The sequence below is a fragment of the Haplochromis burtoni genome, unplaced genomic scaffold, assembly GCF_018398535.1.
Source record: "Haplochromis burtoni strain Fernald_Lab_line unplaced genomic scaffold, NCSU_Asbu1 Contig_149, whole genome shotgun sequence".
NCBI lineage: Eukaryota > Metazoa > Chordata > Actinopteri > Cichliformes > Cichlidae > Haplochromis > Haplochromis burtoni.
Genome location: NW_024582510.1, coordinates 1461319 through 1481698, shown reverse-complemented (window position 1 = coordinate 1481698; position 20380 = coordinate 1461319). Strand labels below are relative to the sequence as shown.

Here is a 20380-nt window from a genome sequence, read left to right as displayed (position 1 = left end):
AATATAGGAGCAATAATTCTATTATAATCAGCAAGTATTTTAAAATTTAAGACAATCTTAATGTTGAAAGATTTTTAAAACAGTAGACCAGCCATCTTCTTCTGCTTATCCAGGACCGGGTGGTAGGGGCAGCAGCCTAAGCAGAGAAGCCCAGACCTTACAGTAGTGTTCTAGATTATCTATTTTCTCATTAAAATGTCTTTATTTTATTTTATTTCATGTGTAGTTTTCACCTGCATATTTAAAAAAAATCTTTTTAATGTTTTCTCATACCTCAAGTAACTAACTTAACAATAAACTGAATAGTTAACAATGAAAACCACTGTTCGTTGCCTTAGAGTGGAAATATATATGACTATGCACTTAAGTGTGAGTGAACAGTATAATTGTGTAATGTGATCTGTAGTGAGAGTAGTTAGCAGGTGGAAGAGAGTCTGGAGAGAAGAGGAATGAAAGGAGAGGGAAAGCTCAGGTTGAGGGGTTTGGAGACAAAGTTCGGTTGAGATTGACATGTGCAGAGGAGGGAAAGTGGACACGCTGAACATGGAGCTCCAGGCACCTCAGAGAGGAGGTGGTGGCGACCTCTAAAGGGACCAGCCGAAAGAAGAAGTCTATTTTTCTCCCATTTCTGGCCATCTGAATCTTTTCTCTTCTCGAGGAAATTATGTCCCTTGTTTAAAAACTGATTAGAAAGCCTGGAAATACTTTTGTCACAATCCTTGTGATTCTCCTTTGGGAAAAGGCTAAAAGGACTCAGGTGGAAAGGTTAAACTCAACCTGTGACCCTATGGCTCAGGGTAAATAAAAAGGTGTGTCTGGCCAGCTGCTGACCTGTTTGCCCGTTGATGGTGTTTCCAACGATCAATTTGCCTGTGAAGCAAACTGGAGGAAATGGGGCTTGAGTATTTTTCCTTCATCAGAACACCTGCTGACATAGTTTAAATGTAAGGAAGAGATACCTGTTCACCTGCTGTTTATATCCTCACAGCACAACTGAATTAAGAAGGAGCTAAAGTAAAAGCTGTCAGTATGTAGAAAAATTATTCATTTAGCTTCCATAATTTCATTATAATAAAATGTAAATACATCTGGAAGATTTCCTGTGAACTTTAACCTCTCTCTTTCTAGCAGAGATACCTGCAGCATGCAATCATTTACAATCTTCAGTTAATAATGACTTTTTAGATTTAGGTCATTAATACAAAAAAAATTATCAGTAGACGAGACTTAGATTTAGAGACTTTATTTGCCATTTCTGACACAGATTACAGTTCAGTTTTTTCAGTTGATCATGTAAATAGTCTTGTTTGTACAGTAGCAGTGGCATGAAAATAAATATACATAAAAAAATACAAAACAGAAACTTAACGCTTCCAAATATGGAAGAAAATGATCTAGAGCTGTGTGCTGCCTTGTTTTTTAGTATGATTATTTTCAGCAGGCTTTAAAATTCTTTTCTGGGGATGCAGAAACCTGAAATATGGAGATTTAAAAAAATGGAGTAAAGATATCATGAGTAATCCGTGCTCAGGTGAAAAGCCTCTCTTAATAATGACTATCAGAGCATAAAGTTGCCTTACACTTTTGATAAAAAGAGATAAAATATTTAATTCTTTCCGTGTTAACAATATTTTATTGCACTTTCCAGAACCATCTTACGCAGGAGGCCCGAGGCTCAACAACGCCAGTGCCTACTCCACCCAGCGGGTTCCTCACCGAGTTCATTAAGCTTTTTTCTTTTAATGATATTTTTCTAGAAAAAGGAACCAACAGGTTTAGGGGGAAGAGATATGTAGATACATTATACACGGATCAGGCCGCCTTGGACAGGCACAAGACATTCACAGTTCTTCTCTACATGATGCATAAATACACAGACATTTGTGATCATAGACTCTACAGTTTGTCTGGAGTGTTTGCAATAAAACAGCAATCACTTTTAAGTTAAAATAAGATTGATATACAGTATCCATGTGCTATCATTGATGTGGGGCTGTTATTGCTGGTTGAACTCTTCCTTAGTCCTTTGTAAAGTTTGCAAACAGCAGATATAAACTAATGTAGTCGCTAGATGAAGATGACAAGGAAGTGAAAACCCAAAAATAAATTATATTGCTTTGGATGAAATAAATCTACTTGGATATTTTGATACACTAATCGACATTTAGAAATTATTCATAATCTAGTAAACAGTGAATGTTTGTGGTTAATAAAATATATGTAACTTCTTTTCTTTTTCTACACAGTACAATAAAAGTTCAGTTCATGAGGACAAACGGGTCAAAAATAAAGTCTTAATGAGTCTGTTTGGTCCAAGAAGTACTAGCAGGTGCGTAATATCGAGATACTGTCGTTTCTTTTTTGTTCAGAGCAGAGATATGAAGCTAAATAAGAGATATACAGCTGTCTAATCCAAAGTTTCTGATGCTTCAAGCAAAATAAGCTTCACTTTTCGTGACCCTTGTTTCCTCGAGTGCAATTGAGCATTCACATGAAAACAAAACACAGTGTGAACATTAAGAAAAACACAGAGCTTGGACATATGTAGAAATGAAATGAAGGCATCACCTTTAAACGGCTAGCGTTCTCGTCAAAAGTCCAAACAAAAGAAACTGCCTCGATGTTTTTGCTTTTTCCGATATAGCTGGCTCTGCTGTTGTCGTCCGAACTGCCTATTGAACTTCAGGCACTTCTCTTCATGTCACTTCACCGGAGCCATCAGAGATGTTTTAGGGCCATGACGTGCATCCATACATGGCACATATGTATTGCAGTTTGATGCCCTACAGACAGGCAGAAGTCTGTAGGGCCAGCTGTGTTGTAACATGAGAGTCCTCCATCTGTACACTGGTCATGCACAAGCTAACTCAAGATCTGACCCTCATCCCTCAGTGTTCTTGTCAGTTAGATCCTCTTATAACGTCCTCCTAGACAAGCCGCTCCAGTTTGGTCCATGTGTCAAAGCAACACAGTCTGGAGCTTTTGTCCTGCTTCCTGCTCATTCTCAGGACAGACAGGAAGAAATGTTGGCGATCACATGAAGGAGTGTCCGGCTGGAGGCCCGTAAGAGAAGCCGGGAAAGGCTCCGGCTGCTTCTTTGACGCTGCTGGTCACAGTCAGCGTGTCTGTGCAAAGAGAGGAGGACACTGGCAGGTGGGTGAACTCGGGGTCAAAGTGTCGCAGGTCCGTGGGACCAGACTGTAACACAAAGATGGGGAAGACGTTAGAAAAATTGCATGTATAATAATGAATTTGCCACTGATATCAGGGTGTTTCATAGCATAAGCACAATGTCCACATTCACTAGATGTATGACTTTCCTTCTATTTCTGACTATTCAATTAACAAAAAGGCTTTGGATTTCCAGCAGATGTCAATAAAACAGACGCAGTAATATTGTAAATACTGTGTAACTGTTCTTTTTAATGCTTTTGTACAGTTATGGTTAAAGCCGCTCATGCACTTCCAATTAATATTGCATTAATGTAGTTCGCTATAATTGTGAAGTGAAACATGAAAGTGATACTGTGATAGCCTTGTTCTGGGACAACACATCATTCTGATTAAATTATAATGAGTAATACATACCACTGATGGAACAAATGGAGGTGTGATCTTCTTGGCCATCAGGTCCTCCCAGTTGATTGGAGAGAAGAACGAATGGTACTTCAGTTCAAGCTGAAGGAAAAAAGAGAAACTGGATGAGCACAGTGATGGAAAACAAGTGTCGCAATCTGTTACAGTCCTGTATGTTAGCCATTCCCAGACTTGAGAGGTCTGTGGCACATTTCAATATGTGAAAATCCTTTTTGGACCACCCAAAACTTTAATAACAGATTCGATCATCACACAAGCCTAAGATCAAGTATTTCCTTGTTTTGTGCTTGATTTTGGACGAGTTCGGGTTCAAAAGTAGGTCAGAAAATGAGGAATGATTGTGTAATTATTTTAATTCCAACCCTTTTTTTTTTACTTGTTCTATTTCTTTCAAAAATGCAAACTCTTAACTACAACATTATACTAAATTATACTGTTGAAGATTAATGTTTTTAATTTACAGCAGGTGACTTCTTGCAGCCCAGTTGCAGTACTTGCAAAGGCCACTAGGGGACTGCAGCCCACAGTCTGGGAATCAGGGCTCTATGTGATGTGTGCACTTACAAAGTCATCCTTTCCTCCCAGCCTCTTGGTGCGGTCCTTCTGCAAAAGCCCCTCGAGCAGGTCCCTGCCTGCATTCGACACGTTGGGCTTGAGCACCGGAGCCTTGTGCAGGATGTTACTGTACATCTCAGCCGTGTTGCGACTGTAGAATGGAGGCTGTTTCAAAAAAAAAGAAAGGAGTTGTGTTAATCTTGTCTAAACAATCAGGAGATCTAAAAAGGCATAAAGTCACTGGTTTCCACTTACAAGTCCATAGAGCATTTCATAGAGCACCGATCCCAGGCACCACCAGTCGACAGTGCGGTCATACGCCTGCTTCTGGAGAACCTCAGGAGCCAAATACTGAGAAAAAAACCAGAGAAAAGTTCAATGCAAGTCCAACATTATTCCTCAGAAGTCGTACTGAGGTCATACTAATGATGAACAAATGTCTAAAGATGTATCTTTTACCTCAGGCGTCCCACAGAAGGTTGTCGTGGTACCGTTGGGCTCAAGGCCTTCTTTGCAGAGGCCAAAGTCTGTTAGGACAATGTGGCCCTGTGAGTCTAACAGGATGTTCTCTGGCTTCAGGTCCCTGTCAAAAACAAGACAAAGAAATGTTTACTCTAAATGCATCAGGGCACAGGTTTACAGATGTCCACTAGGGGGAGCTGTGGCATCACTCTTTACCTGTACACTATGTGCAGAGAGTGGAGGTAGCCAAGTGCACTTGCAATTTCAGCAGCGTAGAACCTGGCTCTGGGCTCCAGGAAGATTCTCTCTCTCTGGAGATGGTAGAACAGCTGGAGTAGAAAAAAGCAAACATCTGTCAGCATCTGTTTCAAACAAGGTTATATATTCTGTCCTCATTCTGCCGGACTGTGGCTTACCTCTCCACCGTTGACGTAGTCCAGCACAAAGTACAGCTTGTCAGTAGTCTGGAAGGAGTAGTGCAGCCCCACCAGGAAGGGATGCTTGATGTTCTTCATCAGCACACTGCGCTCAGCCATGATATGCTTTTGCTGGAGGAGAGAAGATGGATTATAACATGCCGTTTTTATTGCATTTCACATTACCAGCCGAGAGAAAATAGATTTAATAAATAAGTTCAAGATGCCCTCGGGGGTCCTACCTCTTTCTTCTTCAGGATGATTTTCTTCTGTAACACTTTGACAGCGTAGTACTTGGTGGTCTCCTTGTGCCGAGCCAGTAAAACCTGTTTGCCATCAAACATTTGCATTAGTAATGTAGTCGCAGAGATGACCTATATGTGTGGAGGAGAGCAGTTACATAAAAGGCTGCACGCAAGGACAGACTCACCTTTCCAAAGCTGCCTTTTCCAATGATTCTAAGGTAGTCAAAATCACAGGGTTTGATCCTAAAGAAGAGAAAAAGATAGAAAATTTCATTTATAATTTGTTCTCATTTATGTTTGTCAAAATTGTGGCATAGAGATTTCTTTGAAGTATACTTACTGAGTGTCCTCAGCCAGTGAACTTTGAGAATTTAGGCACATCTGAAAGATACAACACAGGGAAGATCACAACAGTGCTGCATTTTACAGATAAAATGAGTCAGACTGTGATGAAAGTAAATAGTTTCTGCTTACGTCACTATCAGGAAGTTCATTTTCGACCTCCTCGTTCTGATTCTCATCAATCTTCAGGAAGTTGTTAACTTCGACACTGAAAACAGAGAGACAAAGACTCATTCATACGGAGGATTCTGACTTCACCTGGTTTTTATTCAGCACAGATGATTGGATTTGAGATTTCTTAAGAGGTTTCTGAAACTGAGAAGCTGAATGGATGTCCTCTGCGTGGGTGCGACTCCAATGACTGTCTGAAACTTCCAGACAGGTCAAGTTCACCAAGGCTTGTCAAAGCTCAACCTGTCTGAGAAAACCTTAAGCTGCTGATCCGCAAAGACAGGGTTCAGCCTGCTCTGCAGGACTCAGGGGTCCAGCTCAGATGCCCTCCTGGAGCATCTGGAGAGGTCAGATGCAACACCTGGGGTTTTTTTTTTTTTGTCTTTTTCCCACCCCACCCCACTCTGACCTGTGTCACGGGCCAAGCCATGTATCATGTAATAATTGAATTACAGGTTTATCCTTGTCAAGGGAACACAGGGGATTTGCTTGAGAGGTGATTATGCAGTGGTGAGATTGTTAGCAAGCCTGTCATGAAAGAACTATTCTTAACTTGGCTTCTTGGACCCAGATTATGCTTTTAACAGAATGTCCTGCTAAACCCAGGTGGCTGATTGGATTGGTCGGGACCTGTGCGCACTAATCATGAATGGGATAGCAGTTAGAAATAAACACTAGAAGCTGAAATCCAGGAAGTAACTGGAGCCAAGAGAGATGTTCTTTGTGCCCTCACTTAAAGGTCAATTTTCAAAACCAAAAGCTTACACTTCCAACCATCTGTTTGTTTATTTTATTTTAAAATGTGAATACTCACTGTTGGCAGATATGTGGAGTAGACACCAGCTTCTGGATGAAGTCATTCAGACCCATTTTTCTCTCCTTGATGAAAGCTGCAGAAAAAGAGGGAACCCCTTTATGTTAGTATGATCCAATCGTGAATCGTGATCCAAACACTTCTCTCTAATTATAGAGAAAAAAAAATCTGTGTTTGAGTCCTAATCCGCAATTTGTGAGTTTTAAATATCGTATTTCCAGTGTAGGCTTGCGTGTAGTGTGTATAGACCTCTTATGTCGCGGGCTTATAGGTTATGCAACCACTTGGGTCATTCATTCAGATACCAACAGTGGCGGCCAACAAAGCATTTTCCATCACAAATCCTTATTACAACACAAATAACCCGATTTGACATATTTATTCAGATTTCCATACCGCTTTCGTTTATGTCCAGGTTTGAATTTTCCACCATTTAAATGCAGAACAAAATAAATAAAAAACAATCTTTTTAATTAATTTATTCACATCTGATTTTTATTACTAAAAAATAATTTAAAAGACAGGCGTAATTTGTTGTAATTTACAGCTTGATTTAGTGATGGATATTTGGGTAGCGTTGTAAAAACAAGTGTCATTTTTTAGGCTCACCAGTGAGAACAGCTACAATTCCCCTCATTTTGCAGTAAGTTAGATCACATCCAGCTTCAGTCACGGCCATGTTCAGCGATAAATAAATATCCAAAAGTTTAAAAATATGAAGCAAAAAGATGCAGTGATATTTCCTCTGTGGTCCTGGTCCTCTAACCGTTAGCTACCGTTGGTTTTTTATGTGGCATCAAACGCGCAGACTGAACTCCAATCGTCCGCGCTCCGCTCTGAACTGCCGCTGCTCGAGCCAGCCAATGTAGCTTATAGGGGGACCACGTGGTATCAGGAGGTGACGCCCCGTTTTCGTCACCGTCGTCTCCACGGCAACAGTCTCGTGACGTCACGGGATTCCGCTGCAGCCATATTCTGCCTGCAGGAGGCGAGGTGGGGGGAATGACGAGAGAGCCCACCGCATAGGAGGAGGAGGAAGAGGAGGAGGTGGGTGAAAGCACCCCCTACCCCCACCCGAACCCCCCCCCCCCCCCCCCCCTCCTTGTTTTCTCTCAATGGAAAATCTCCAAACAGGCTGTTAGCACCACAGGCACAAAAGGGATTATCGCCAGTTATTATGGAGAAGGAGAGGAAGAAGTGCAATCCCAGGAATGGTCTTGTGAAATCATGTGGCAGCAGCTCCCGTTTTCCCCCTGCTGCAACGCTTTCATCTTCTGAGGGTATGCAGAAATGTATGTCACGACTGCTGCATTTCACCCTCAGCCTGCAACAGCTGCAGTGCGTGATCCCAATAACCAACAAAAAGGTGATAAAGCCATAAAGTGCACAGGGGGAAAAAGAAGGAAAAATACTGCATGGCTGCAGACGGTCCTCTATTTAAAGCAAAGAAGTTTCCAGAAATCTCCCTGCTTCTCTCGTTCTAAGTAATTCACTCCAAGTAAAAAGTGTAGCCACGACCTTGCTCACGGCACACACACAAGGTTGGGGTTATGAAGGTGACTTTGCACGATAATTATATAAATTCAGAGAAATAACATTTGACATCATGATCATCTGAGCTTAAGCAGTGATGGGTCCAGCTGTCACAGATGTGGTCCACTAACCCTGTTATCTAATTACATAACCGTGCCATAATGCAGATAGGTATACACTGCCCAGCAAGGAAGGTGAGTGCATGCAGATTTTCCAGGAAGTGTTGACATTAATAGGTATCTGCTGATTGAAAGTGTTATTTAATCTCTCACTGAGTGATAGCAATGATGTTGCAATGCAAAACAGCGTTTATTCAATGGCAGCAGGGCTTATGTTTGCAAAGCTGCATCTGAATGAGACTTCCAGAACAATGTCCTTTGGTCAGACAAGATCAAAGTGGAGATGTAAGGCACTAATGCACAGCACCATATTTGGAGAAAACAAAACACCTCATACAAGCTGTGGAGTATGGTGGTGGAGAGGTAATGACTTGGGCTTGTTTTAAAGCCACAGGACTTGGGAACCTTCCAGTCATCCAGTTGACCACAAACTCCTTGGAATACCAAAGTATTCTTGAGGCCATCTGTCTGTCAATTGAAACACGGATGAAATTGGATCATGCAACTGGGAAAAATCAAAACAAAATTAGTGAAAAAGAAAAGACTTAACGTGATGCAATGATCCCGTCAAAGTCCAGACCTTAATCTGACAGAAGTGCTGCAGTGGGAGCTGTGCATAAATAAATGCCTGCAGACCTCAATGAGCTGAAGTAGAGTGGGCTAAAATTCCTCCACAACAACGTGAGAGACTGATAAAGTCATACAGAAAAATGCAAATGTGCACTGTAGCTCCGGGCTTTGAATGGAAATGCATAGCTGAGGCGGGCATTAAACGTTGTTGTTTTTAACCTGCCACTGCAAAGTCTGTGTGACGTCCGATTCCACCCACGTGAGAGTAAAAAGCGTAATTGTGCAGTGAATTCACAGTATGTGAGTGGGTGTAATGTGTGCAGGAAGCCCCTAACTAAACCGCACTGAGTATTTTCAGTACTGCGAACGTGTCTGATGAGGCCATCTCATGTTGTATTGGTGTGTAAAAATGACTTTACTTCTACTTGAGTGACATTTCCAACGTGAGGACTAGTTTACACTCTGGTACTGATTAACACCACGAGATGTAAGTCGTCATCGACGGTAGTCAAGCATATGAACCTTGGATCCAATCAGAATATAATTCGTGGCTTTTGAACTAATCATTGCTGTTAACACCAAAAACATCCCTTTCTCTTACCAAATGAAATAACCCTGAGATGTGTTAGCTCTCACAGGTTAATCTGCAAACTAGTATTTATTAGAAAATACTGATTAAATATCCTTTTTCAATTTCCTGCAGTCCAAGTGGACCACTTGGTTTTTTTATTATCAAAAAAATAACAAACTAAACCATCAAGCTTTCAGTTTTGAACAGTAAATATTGAGCATATTCACAGAAAATTGACTAAAACTATGATTTTATGATCAGAATTTAAAATTTTCCTTTGATTAACTGTTCACTTTATAGGCTGCTGACTTGTACTTCACTTTAAGACTAAGCGCTTACTTCCCCTCAGCTGTGATAAACATCTGTTTCGGTAAGATTAGGATTCATTCAGCTGAGATGTGTCAGTGGGAAACTCCTCTGTTTTTGTCCCTTTTGACAATGTGACAGTCATGCACCATTTAAAGGAAGTGAGACTCCTCAGGACCAGTTCATGTATTAAGAGAAAAGGGAAGTGAGGTGCTTTATTTGAAGGGGCCCAAATAGAAAGTAGCTCAGAGCCAGCTGGCAGTATGACAGATCAAACCCTGGATGGCTACCTAAGCAAACACACACAGCTCAGCTTCGGTTCTGTTTACACACAGAAACACAGTGGATCTGATTACGGGACACCAACACCTCTCCCTGGCTTGGAATGATGGGGTTCCCCTCCCCTCGTGTAGTCTTTCTGTGAATTATTCAAGTATATTATTTCATCATCTCTCTGCAAGGACTCGTATGACCGAGTTTCTTTCTGTCTCTCCACCAGCGTTACCTTCTGTCACATGACAGATTAATCAGGTTTTATTTAGCACTTTCACACAGGCTGTCCTGCTTTCCATCACTCTGTCCAATCGTGTGATTGATGCTGAGCAGACAGGCAAAATTTCCACTCGCTGACAAGCAGTCGTGTGAGGCACCTGCCAGCCGTTCCACTAAAAGGCTTTCCAGCTCTCACGGGGTGGCATCGACGATAACTTCCCAGCCTCAGCGTGGTACTGCTTTTGTCAAATTGGCTTGTGCGCTGCATCAAACACCTGCCCCAGTTTGAGCTTCACATGAGACAAAATGAAACCAGATCTTTAGGGTAGAGGCCGAGTAGTAACTGAAACTCATTTAAAGGTACTCGAACGAAGGTAACTAAATAAAATATGACTTTGAGCATAACTTTTTTGAACTCTATTCTTAGTGCTTCGCAAAGAGATAAAAGGTGTAATTTCTTAAAGGTGCTGCATGTCAGAAAGTTATTTTGAGTGATATAACCATTCAGGCCCGTATCCGGTGTGGTGATCCTCTGTGTCATTCAGCTGACTTTCCAGAGATCAGGGCTGGAAGGTTAATTGAGTTTTTATTTAATTTGATGATTTTCACTTCCAGAAAAGCTCAAATAATGGAGGTAATTCACCGGAACGTCATATGCTCCTTTTCCAGTCATAAGTCTGCAAAATCCTTCCTGCCCCACAAATCTGTATGTTCTCATTCCCAGCCCAACCCTCCCTCTCTCTCACTTTGTCACTCTCTCTTATTGGCACCTGCCTGACCTATGAGCCACCACCGATCCTCGGTGAGGCCTAGGTTGGTGCTGGCCATCCACCCGCCATCTTCTATCAAAAAATGTTGTCTAATTGTGTTTGAGTTTGTGGTCCTTGCTGATGAAAAGATGAATATTCTTTTGTATTTTCTTAGTTTTTTTCTCATATTGTAAACAGTGTTGCACTTTTGCCCCGCCTCTAAAAGCTCATAATCACTCTTTAGTTTAGTTGCAGCCAAGAAGACTAAAAGAGAGCCTTCAGTCAATAAGATCATGAGGAATGAAAACTCAAGCTTTCTGTAGCTGAAGGCTTATAATGGTTGCCTTTGTCTCCGGATTGCTCAAGCGCTCTCATCCAGTGCACTTGCAGAGGCTATCATACAGGTCACACAAGACACAAAGTTTGGTGTTGCCAAGGAGACCTATTCACCTCCATCTATAGACTTCCCATGTTAATAGTAGGTCAGCAGGGACGGGCTATTGTTCTTGCAAAATGGATTTTGCAGTCAAAAACCCTCCTTAGAACTAAGAAGTCATTGTTGAGTTCCTTAAATGCATGAAAAAACTTTAAAGTTCATATCCAATTGTGTTGAATAATCCAGATCGTAGTATTTTAGCTTGTGCTGAGGTCTCAAAATAAAGCTCTTGCAAACAGCTTCTGTAAAGTTATATATATTCAGATCAAACATCTCAGAACATCAAAGGAGGTGTGAGTATCGATGAGTTCAGTTATTTCAGAAATAAGAGCAGGACTGTAAGAACTGAAGTTGAACAAAGCTAAAAAGCTGGAAATATGACATTAGATGAGAGTTTCAGGGAGTTTTATGGATAAAGGAGAAACTGTGTGTAGTTTTCTGTATCCTGACAGATGAGTAGTTAAAATAGTCAAAAAGGAAGTGAACCCGAGACAGGCTTGGAGTTCGAGACGCTAATAGAACAAAGGGTAGTTCAGAAAGTCCTTGTTTCACTCTTACAGTTACATCTGACTAACAATTCAAGACCTCAGAGCTTCTAAACTATGTAAATATTTGTGAATATCGTGTCATTTAAAGAAATTTAAACCATCACAAAACATGGGATATTTTCCATCCACGTGTTTGCAGTAGTCTCCAAGGACTCTGCCTTTTAAACAGCTACATTTAAAGTTATTATTGTGTCAATGCAAGATAAAATGTAAATATAATTATGAGCCACTGAGTTAACATACTTGTGTTGAATAAAAATTGCAGTACATTTAAGCCTCTACATTGGAAACATTTTTCTGTTTTGAATATATCTCTGAATTTTTGAAATGTTGTACGAGCCAAACAAGCAAACAAACATCAATCAGTCCAGAAAATCATTAAAAATATATTTCAGTGCTTCAAATATAATAGTAAGGTTCAACCTGGACTCTCTGCTGGCTGCTTACTACCAGAGTAGTGGGTAGGAGGCAGCAGAAGGTGGATGAATGAGTCATAGAGGCAAACAGGTCCTTGGTGACCACCCATAGCGCTGGCAGGAAGGCTAATGAGGATGGAGAACCCAAATTACAATCGCTGACCAGCTCTGAGGAGCAATCATGGCCTTGTGTTATTCACACCCACGCAGTCATGGCAGCCTTGGCACTCAGTTGAAAACAGATCTCTGCTAAAATCTCTTCTCTCCTCCTCCAGTTCCTCTTTTCTGTGTCATCTGCATCATTCTGGCACCTAGTATTACTCACACAGAGACCCGCAGAGAGCCAGACCGGAGGTGGTGGTCGAGCCCGACTGCGTCGCAGTGCAGCCCCCGGGCCCCTGCGAGTGGGAGCAGATTTTGGCTGATAAATCTGGAGTTAGAATTACTCGCTCTTTGTTTCGCGTTTGAATTCCCGGGCAGTAGATGAGAAGTGTTTTTTATTTTTCTACCCTCCACGGGGGATTAGACGGCTGCTCATGCGCCTGCTTCATCAGTTAAAAAAGAGAAATGTTTGCTCTCTTTTGCGATGACTCAGACACACAAACTGTTCCATAATACATTACTTTAATTTGCTGCCAAGCAAGTAGGAAGATCCAGCCTATTTGGAGCTGCAAAGCCTCTATTAATTTTCATAATGTGACTGTGGTTATTGCTGTAATTACTATAATGATAGCAGAAAGACTTTTTTCATTATGTTCTCTCTTCCAACATGTGTTTTCTCACATGTTAGAAACTCAATTTAGAAAGAAAAAAAGGAAGCAGACAGAAATAAAGACCCAGGAGCCATTTTCATTCAGACCATCAGACTGTCATTCACTAACTACAGCATCTGTGTGAGCCAAACATCATGAATCAGTGGCTGGTGGTGACTTCCGTTACTGTACGCAGTTCCTTTTTCTCTGTTTTTGCCCTGGATCATAATAATATGAAACATACTGTATAAAAAGCAGCCACGTTTCTAAAGAAGCTCTCAGCTCAGTTTGGCCAGTGAAGGGTAACGTCTCTAGGATACCCCAGAAACAAATAAAGCTTACTCACTGCCGTGGTATTCATTTGGTCCAGTTTATGATCAGTGGTTTATGGCTTTGTAAGTCCACTCATGAGGTCAGTTATTCATTTGGAAGATATCTAGTGGAAATCAATCGAATCCTCGATGAAACCAAAGCAATTAATTAAGTGAGTGAAGTGATTTAGATGGTGACGTTGGTCAGCGTGACATGGATAATCTGAAAACAGTGTCTGTGTGACTGCATATGTTTGCTTTACAAATTTACTGAGCAGCTGACATTAAAGGACTTTCCAGATGAACTTGCATGTAGGCAAAATAAAGCTTGATTGGTTTTATTTATTCAACAGAACAATTTTCAGTTACCTAAGAGCTTCTTTAAGATCAATCCAGTCTGCTCTAAGCCTCCTAAAGATGCCTTTATATCAAACAAATTCTCACTGAGATGATCGAAACCACAAAGAGGGAAGTAAAAATTAGTGGCAGGCTGTGCAATACTTATTTTTTACCAAAATACCAAACAGAGTTGTTCCGTATGTTAAAAAGATTTTCAGATTAACCATCAGGCAACAACAAAGCAGGTTGGATGAGTTTAGGGGACACAGTGCTGTCATTAAAGAGATAAGAGCAGGACCGTCTAAGTCTTTAAACGACTGATCTTAGCTGAAAGTTGGAAATTAAATTACACTGACATTAGATGAGAGCTTCAGGGAGTTTTATGTAAGCAGGTAAAACCAGATGGTTTTCAATTATGTGACAGCTACTTAAAGACTGATCCAATTACCTGCTCTAACTCTGCTAAAGATGCCTGTAAATCAAGCAAATTCTCACAGAGCCGATCTAAAGCACACCGAGGGAAGTAAAATTTAGTGTCTGGCTTTGAAAATGGTTTTCACAACACTATTAAATAGTTTGCACCCCGCTGCTTTAAAATGCCGTTTGAAGTAGTGAGAATAGCATTATTCTAATATGTGACCCCTTCACTGTGTCCAAACAACAAGCCTTTCTGAAGACGATGACAAAGTCATAGAGAGCCCAGTAGTAACTGGTTGTGTTTCTGCGACTGAAGAAACTGTGTGCCGTGACACAATGACACACTGCACTACAACTCAAAGCTGACTGTCTGACCCCACGAGATAAATTATGCTGGACGATCGTTTGAATGTTTAAGAAAACAACGAGCATCCTCCTGGTCACACTCCTGACCCGTTACACTTTCTTCTTCCTCTGGATTGGACCCTGTGGATTTTATTGAAAACTCAAGGCTGTAGTCTGACTCTCAGCTCTGAGAGAGTTTCAATCTCTTATAGGGACCATTTTTGGTCACATCTGGAACATCCAGGTTTTATAACAATGGAAGCTTTGAGAAAATATCTGTATTGAATATTCTGTCCTGCTAGGTTCTTTCCAGATGTAACAAATGGTGCCTAACAGCAGCTTTGAAGCACACCTGTTAACACAATACATCTCATTTGTTTAGCTTGAACACAAACCAAAGGGGGATTTCCTGTATATTTTTTTTATGATAGTGATGTCATAGTCATAAATTTCATGTCTCTTGTCTTCATGTTGTTGCAGATAAACAACAAGTTGAGGTTTTCTGTATGATGTGAGATCATAACTTATATTTTTATAGTTTGCTTTTGCGTTGATTAAACAGAGAAATGTAGTGTGTTATTGAGGGAGCTTTAGAGGCGCTTACAGGCAGATTTTATTACCTTTTGCCAGAGGCCTTCTGTCTCCTCTTTTTCTAGTCTTTATGCCAAACTAAACTAACCATCTGCCGCTTGCAGCTTCTTACATTACATCCAACTCTTAGGGGAAAAAAGGGTCTATTTTCTTATCCCTTTAAGGTTTAATAACTGTGTGGGCCCCAAACTGTTTTTCAGGCTATCACAAAACACCTGAATCATCTGATCCTTGGTCCGAGTTACAAAACCAAGGCCCAGCAGCAGCTTTTATCCTCTCAGGTGACAAATGAGATGAGATGTACGGCTGTTGCAGAGAGAAGGTGAGAGACTCCGATGTGGGCATCGTGAAAATAAACCAGATAATGTGAGAAGTTATACAGAAGAGTGCTATACGGTGTCTTTGAATTTTTCATCTAATATCTTATGTAACTAGAGACAGTGACGTCAAAGCACTCCGAGGGAATGATAAAGGAGCAGAGATACGACGAGTTAATAAGGAGTCAAAAAAGATAGAACGGTGATTGAAAAAGCAGGGAGGACAGTATTTAGATGACTGAGCTGTAAAAGTTGCTTGTCTCATGGTGCATACCCCCCCTCTCTCTGCTGTGCTGCTGAGAGACTGCACATTTGTCCCCAGATACTCTGAGACAGTGAATTAAAGGAGCACCTACCTATGAAGGATTTCTTGCCGGTCTTCATGTCCTCCTAAGTGTTTGATTAGATGTGATATCAGGCACAGAGAGTCTCTGATGAATGGCTGTCTGTCTGCTGCAGAGCGCCCAGGTGATTGAGAGAGATGCAGTGCTCCTGTAAATATTCCTCCCTCTCCGTATCTGTCTACTTGTCAACGGCTCCCACTGCAGCTGTGCTCACAAAAGTCATTGATTCACAGACAAATAACTTTCAGCGCTGCACTTCCCTCTTCTCTCTGCCGCTTGTGCTGTTTCTTCCTCTTATCGCACAGCCTGCAAACAGCTGTAACCAAAGATCTGTGACGCACCTTCCTTTCCTCTCCCTCTACACGCATCCCCAACTCTAACCTCACCTCCTCCACCCTCAGCTGTTCTTTTATCTACCTGAAGAGCATCGAACAACACAAAGGCAGGTGTCTGGTTACAGCTCCCGTGAGCACGGGAGTCCCGCCGGAGGGGAAACCAGTCTCCATGACATGGGAACCACCTGAGGAATACAGAGCGAGGACAGAGAGGGGTTTAAACTTGCTTTTAATTGGCTACCACTGCAGGAGTGATGTATTCACTCCCCATCAGCCTCCTCTGCCTCTGCCACTTACTGCCTCTCAGGATTTTGGGGGATAAAAAGACCTGGTTAGTCACACTGACAGCCATGATTGTTTTGTTAGCCTTGAGCTCTAGGTTATCATCACAAACAATGAGTGCTGTGTGGTGAGGAGTGAAGCATGTGGGGGTTGAGATACAGCAGCAACAACAGCATCACTGATGAGTAACACTGTTTCTCTGTCAGTAAAGTGCTGCGGTGAATTATGATTTGTTTTGGGAGGAGTGAGCTGCAGTCATACTGTAATAAATTTACACTCAACAAATCTCTTACTTTGGATCATTTAAGAAAGCGTTGCAGTTCAGTGACCGTAACTGCTGCTAATTTTAAAAAACAAACATCATGATAGAAATATGAGTACTAACAAACTAAAGTTGGTTTTATCACATTCTGGTGAGCTAAAGAAGGTAATGAAAGAGTAAGAAAATGAAGAAGTGTGGTTTTATTAGTGTCTTTATGTGCCTGGATCCAATTCTATGTATTCAAATGAGTCCTGCTAAGATTAGATTATGTTTCAGTTCGACCTGCAGTATCAAAATGCAAAATGCAAAGTACAAGACAGAAGTAAATACACGTGGGTGAAAAAATAAAGTAAAAAACTTGCACTATGTGTCTCCTAAACTCTCCTAGATGGATGAAATGGTATAATTCCCAGAACACACTGATTTGTTTGGACTTAATTCTTGTCTGAGATGCTTTGGGAAAATCCTGCATAGGTGCCAACAAACAAATGGGCGACTGTAAAGGTCACGGCATATCATTTGATTCTCATTAAGAACATCAACCGACATTGTGTTGTCTCTTCTCATTTTCTGACCACTGTTTTCGTTTTACTTTAAAAAAAAAGTATTTTTCAGTATAACATACATGACAAACACGTGTGTATGCGTTAACATATTACTATAAACAGGCTCCTTAAACTTACAGCTCAGGAGCTCAGTTAACAAACAAGCTTATGAACACAGTGACTCTCTTGTTTCGTAAGACTAAGAAGGCCCCAGGGGGTTAATTTGTCACCTGTTTCTAGAAGCTACTTTGAATGGAGCTGCAGACCTGGGACTTACAGATAGGTCAGTTGGTCACAAATACAAAGAGACCTGGAGGTTAACCTACTTGTGACTTTTTTCTTGGGAGAAAAAATTGGCAAAAGTAAATTGATTCAGGATGAACAACAGCCAGACATCAGTTTCCTTTTGTATTTACATGCAGCTGATATTTCATCAGTGTGATCTCATATCTATTGATTCGTGTCAATGTGTAATAAAGCTGGAAGTTTTTCCAGTTTTATAGGGCACAGAAACCCACATTTGCCAGAAGGAGGGGTCGATGACAAAAGAGATGACAGTTCATGTTCCAGTGGAAATGATCATTTTTACATTTTCTTTGGTATTATTTGTACTTCTCTTCGATTTAAACACCAAAACTTCTCGGTTAGGTTAAATTTTAGGCAATAAAACTTCTTGGTTTGGTTTAAGGAAAGAAAAGTGTTGCAGACATTCAAACACATTCGTTTCAGAGTGCTTGTGTTTGTCATGTGACAGCTGGTGCCTATGCTAATGAGTGAATACACTGCTTTGTTGTTGCTTTTTTACATTCTGCTGTGAGATTGGGCTGAAAATGTATTCAGGTGGAGTCCAGGGTACTGTAGCAGTGTTCTCCTGCAAAGAGATTTGACTGCAGCAAGTTGGAAGGAGCGCTAAGCTGGCTTAACCTGGAAAATACACGGTTTATCCTGTTAGTTATACGGCGCAGAGGAAGGAAAACTGTAATTATTATTAAGTGAGATTACTAGAGGTATGGAGAAAGAGCTTCTTCTCTCTGATTCTGACACAAAAATCCTCATGCATATCAAATGTTACTTTTTGATACCCCCTCTGAGAAACTGTCGAAACCTTCACAGTCAGGAGGCGGGAGCGTGATGACTGTGTGAAAACAATCTGCATCGCTGTTAAAAAGAACAACCGCCGTCCAAAAACGAGGCTTAAATGAAGTTGCATATTCATTATGTGACACATTTCGCAGCTCGCTCATTCTGCCTCTAATGATACAGAACAGAAAGCATCTGATGCACAGATTCGTGCCCTGTTGCTGAACTCGACTTCACGCAAACAAAAACTTCACCCACCACCAGCTGATGAGCGACATTTAAATTTCAAAGCCATGAGAGGTCGGAGAAAGTTTACAAATGTTTGCATTCAAATTATGCTCAAAAGAGAGAAGTGAGCTTTGCCTGACTCGTTTTATATCCACCGCCCTCTGCTCGAATGAATGCACTTTGCCAACAAACATATTTTCTCAGCCTGCTCATCACCTCCACAACATAGTTCACAGGGAAAGTGAAAATAAATACAGACTGGTATCATGTAGCTTGAGAAAAGGCCACATGGATGGTTTCTTTGAAGACAAAGTCTCAGCCTGAATGCTTCATGATAATAAGTCTGAAATCGAGAATCATCACCAACACAGCGATTTGTGACTGGACAGATTCGCGTGTAATTTCTATTAGGGCAGACTGTGAGCAGAGGAAGCATAACGATATGAGTCAGTGAAGGAAAAGGCTGATTATGTGGCTGGATGTCAGACATGTGACTGTTTGTCACGGACAATCTTTGCTTTCATTGTCGAGGAGTCAAGTGTTTCACCAATGAGGAAAGCAAAAGGTTGTTGTTTACTTGACTTTTCCAGAAAGACAGTATGATTTTCTGTTTTTGCTTGACTGGAAAACTCCATCAACACGGTCAAGTGTTTTTAATGGTTTTGTGGATTTGTGGGTTGTGGCATGGTTGGCAGTGCTGTCACAGTAAGAAAGTCTGGGAGTTGAACCCTCCAGCTGGTTATGAGGAGTCTCTCCCTGTGCCTGCGAGGGCTCTCTGCAGGGGCTCCAGCTTCCTCCCACAGTCCAAAGATATCCAAGTTAGGTTAACTGGTGATTCTAGATGGGCTGTGGGTGTGAATGTGAGTGTGAATGGCTCTCAGTCTCTCTGTGTTAGCCTTGTGAGAGACTGGTGACGTGTGCAAGGCCTGCGCCCTATGACACCTAAGATAAGCTCCAGCCCCTCCCCGACCCCTGAGCGGAAAGAAAATGGATTTGTTTAGTACTATACAACAGCAGCACTGTGTATCCAAAGCAAATTTACCTCTTATCATGTCTTAACTGTGACGCACTTTGTGAATTGAGGTTATCTGCTGGTACTAAGATAAAATCTGCATGAGAAATGTACACAGTAATGCGGGTCCTTAAAATGTCTTTAGTAAACATTTAGTGATACATCAAGGCTTTAAAGACTAGCTGTAATCCTCTGCTATCAGAATGTATGATTTGAGGTTTTGAGTTTTTAAAAATCAGAGAACAAATACATAAATATTAAACAAATGGACTAAATACATACAAAAATGTGCTTTGTTTTTCTTTAAAAGACAAAGTTGGGGTTACTTTTCAAACTTCACACGTTTAAACGTAATGACATTTCAGAAAACATACATAAGGAAAATAATTGGTTAACATCACATTTAGCCTACTGAATTGTTATTTTACAAGATGGGAAACAAGGAAGAGTTGGCTTGGAACTATCACAAAGTTAAAAACAATCCCTGCTAGTCAACTCTTTTTTTTCTCTTGTTTGCTTCCATGTTTTCGAGAGGTTCAGTCAGTCTTGTCATCATTGGCATCACAAGGGATTTAGGATATATCTAGATGCACAGAAAAATCTCTCCATCCACATGGAGATACAAAAACGGATTAAAAGTGCTATCAAGAGCAACAAGTGGCGTTTTTATAATTATCAAAATCTAAAAGCAAATCTAAAACATCATTTAGGTGGGAGCAAAAAGCAAAAAAGGAAAGAAAACTCACTTTTTCCCAAAATACCCATGTGCATGTGGACAAAGCCTAAGAAAACAAGATATTACCTGTTTTGTAGAGACATTGCATTGGCAGCAGCAGAACAGCCTCCTGTTTCACAGAGCTAGGCTAACCGTTTCCCCA

General features: G+C 41.0%; 1 protein-coding gene across 2 annotated transcripts; it reads right to left on the bottom strand.

The window, feature by feature from the left end:
• Positions 1 to 1227: 1227 nt before the first annotated feature.
• On the bottom strand, positions 1228 to 16216 carry si:ch211-195b13.1 (STKc_SGK domain-containing protein). Of its 2 annotated transcripts, none has more exons than XM_005942655.3 (13): positions 15771 to 16216; positions 6603 to 6678; positions 5750 to 5825; positions 5616 to 5656; positions 5461 to 5518; positions 5273 to 5356; positions 5031 to 5162; positions 4831 to 4943; positions 4612 to 4735; positions 4408 to 4503; positions 4162 to 4317; positions 3589 to 3678; positions 1228 to 3198 (listed from the first exon to the last, which is right to left on the bottom strand). In XM_005942655.3, exons 1-13 carry the CDS (start codon positions 15796 to 15798, stop codon positions 3034 to 3036), a joined length of 1239 nt encoding a protein of 412 aa, XP_005942717.1. In that variant the 5' UTR covers positions 15799 to 16216; the 3' UTR covers positions 1228 to 3033. The 2 variants fall into 2 exon arrangements, with proteins under 2 accessions (XP_005942717.1, XP_005942716.1); XM_005942654.3 differs by lacking the exon at positions 15771 to 16216 and adding an exon at positions 7212 to 7571.
• Positions 16217 to 20380: the final 4164 nt, after the last annotated feature.

What these genes read in the sequence shown, in the direction of transcription:
- si:ch211-195b13.1 (XM_005942654.3), bottom strand. Translation starts at nt 7,281, where the DNA reads ATGGCCGTGACTGAAGCTGGATGTGATCTAACTTACTGCAAAATGAGG. An exon ending in ACTCCACATATCTGCCAACA is followed by an intron (nt 5,826 to 6,602) that starts GTGAGTATTCAC and finishes CTCTGTTTTCAG; the next exon opens with TGTCGAAGTTAACAACTTCC. An exon ending in ATGAAATGCTCTATGGACTT is followed by an intron (nt 4,318 to 4,407) that starts GTAAGTGGAAAC and finishes TTTTTGAAACAG; the next exon opens with CCTCCATTCTACAGTCGCAA.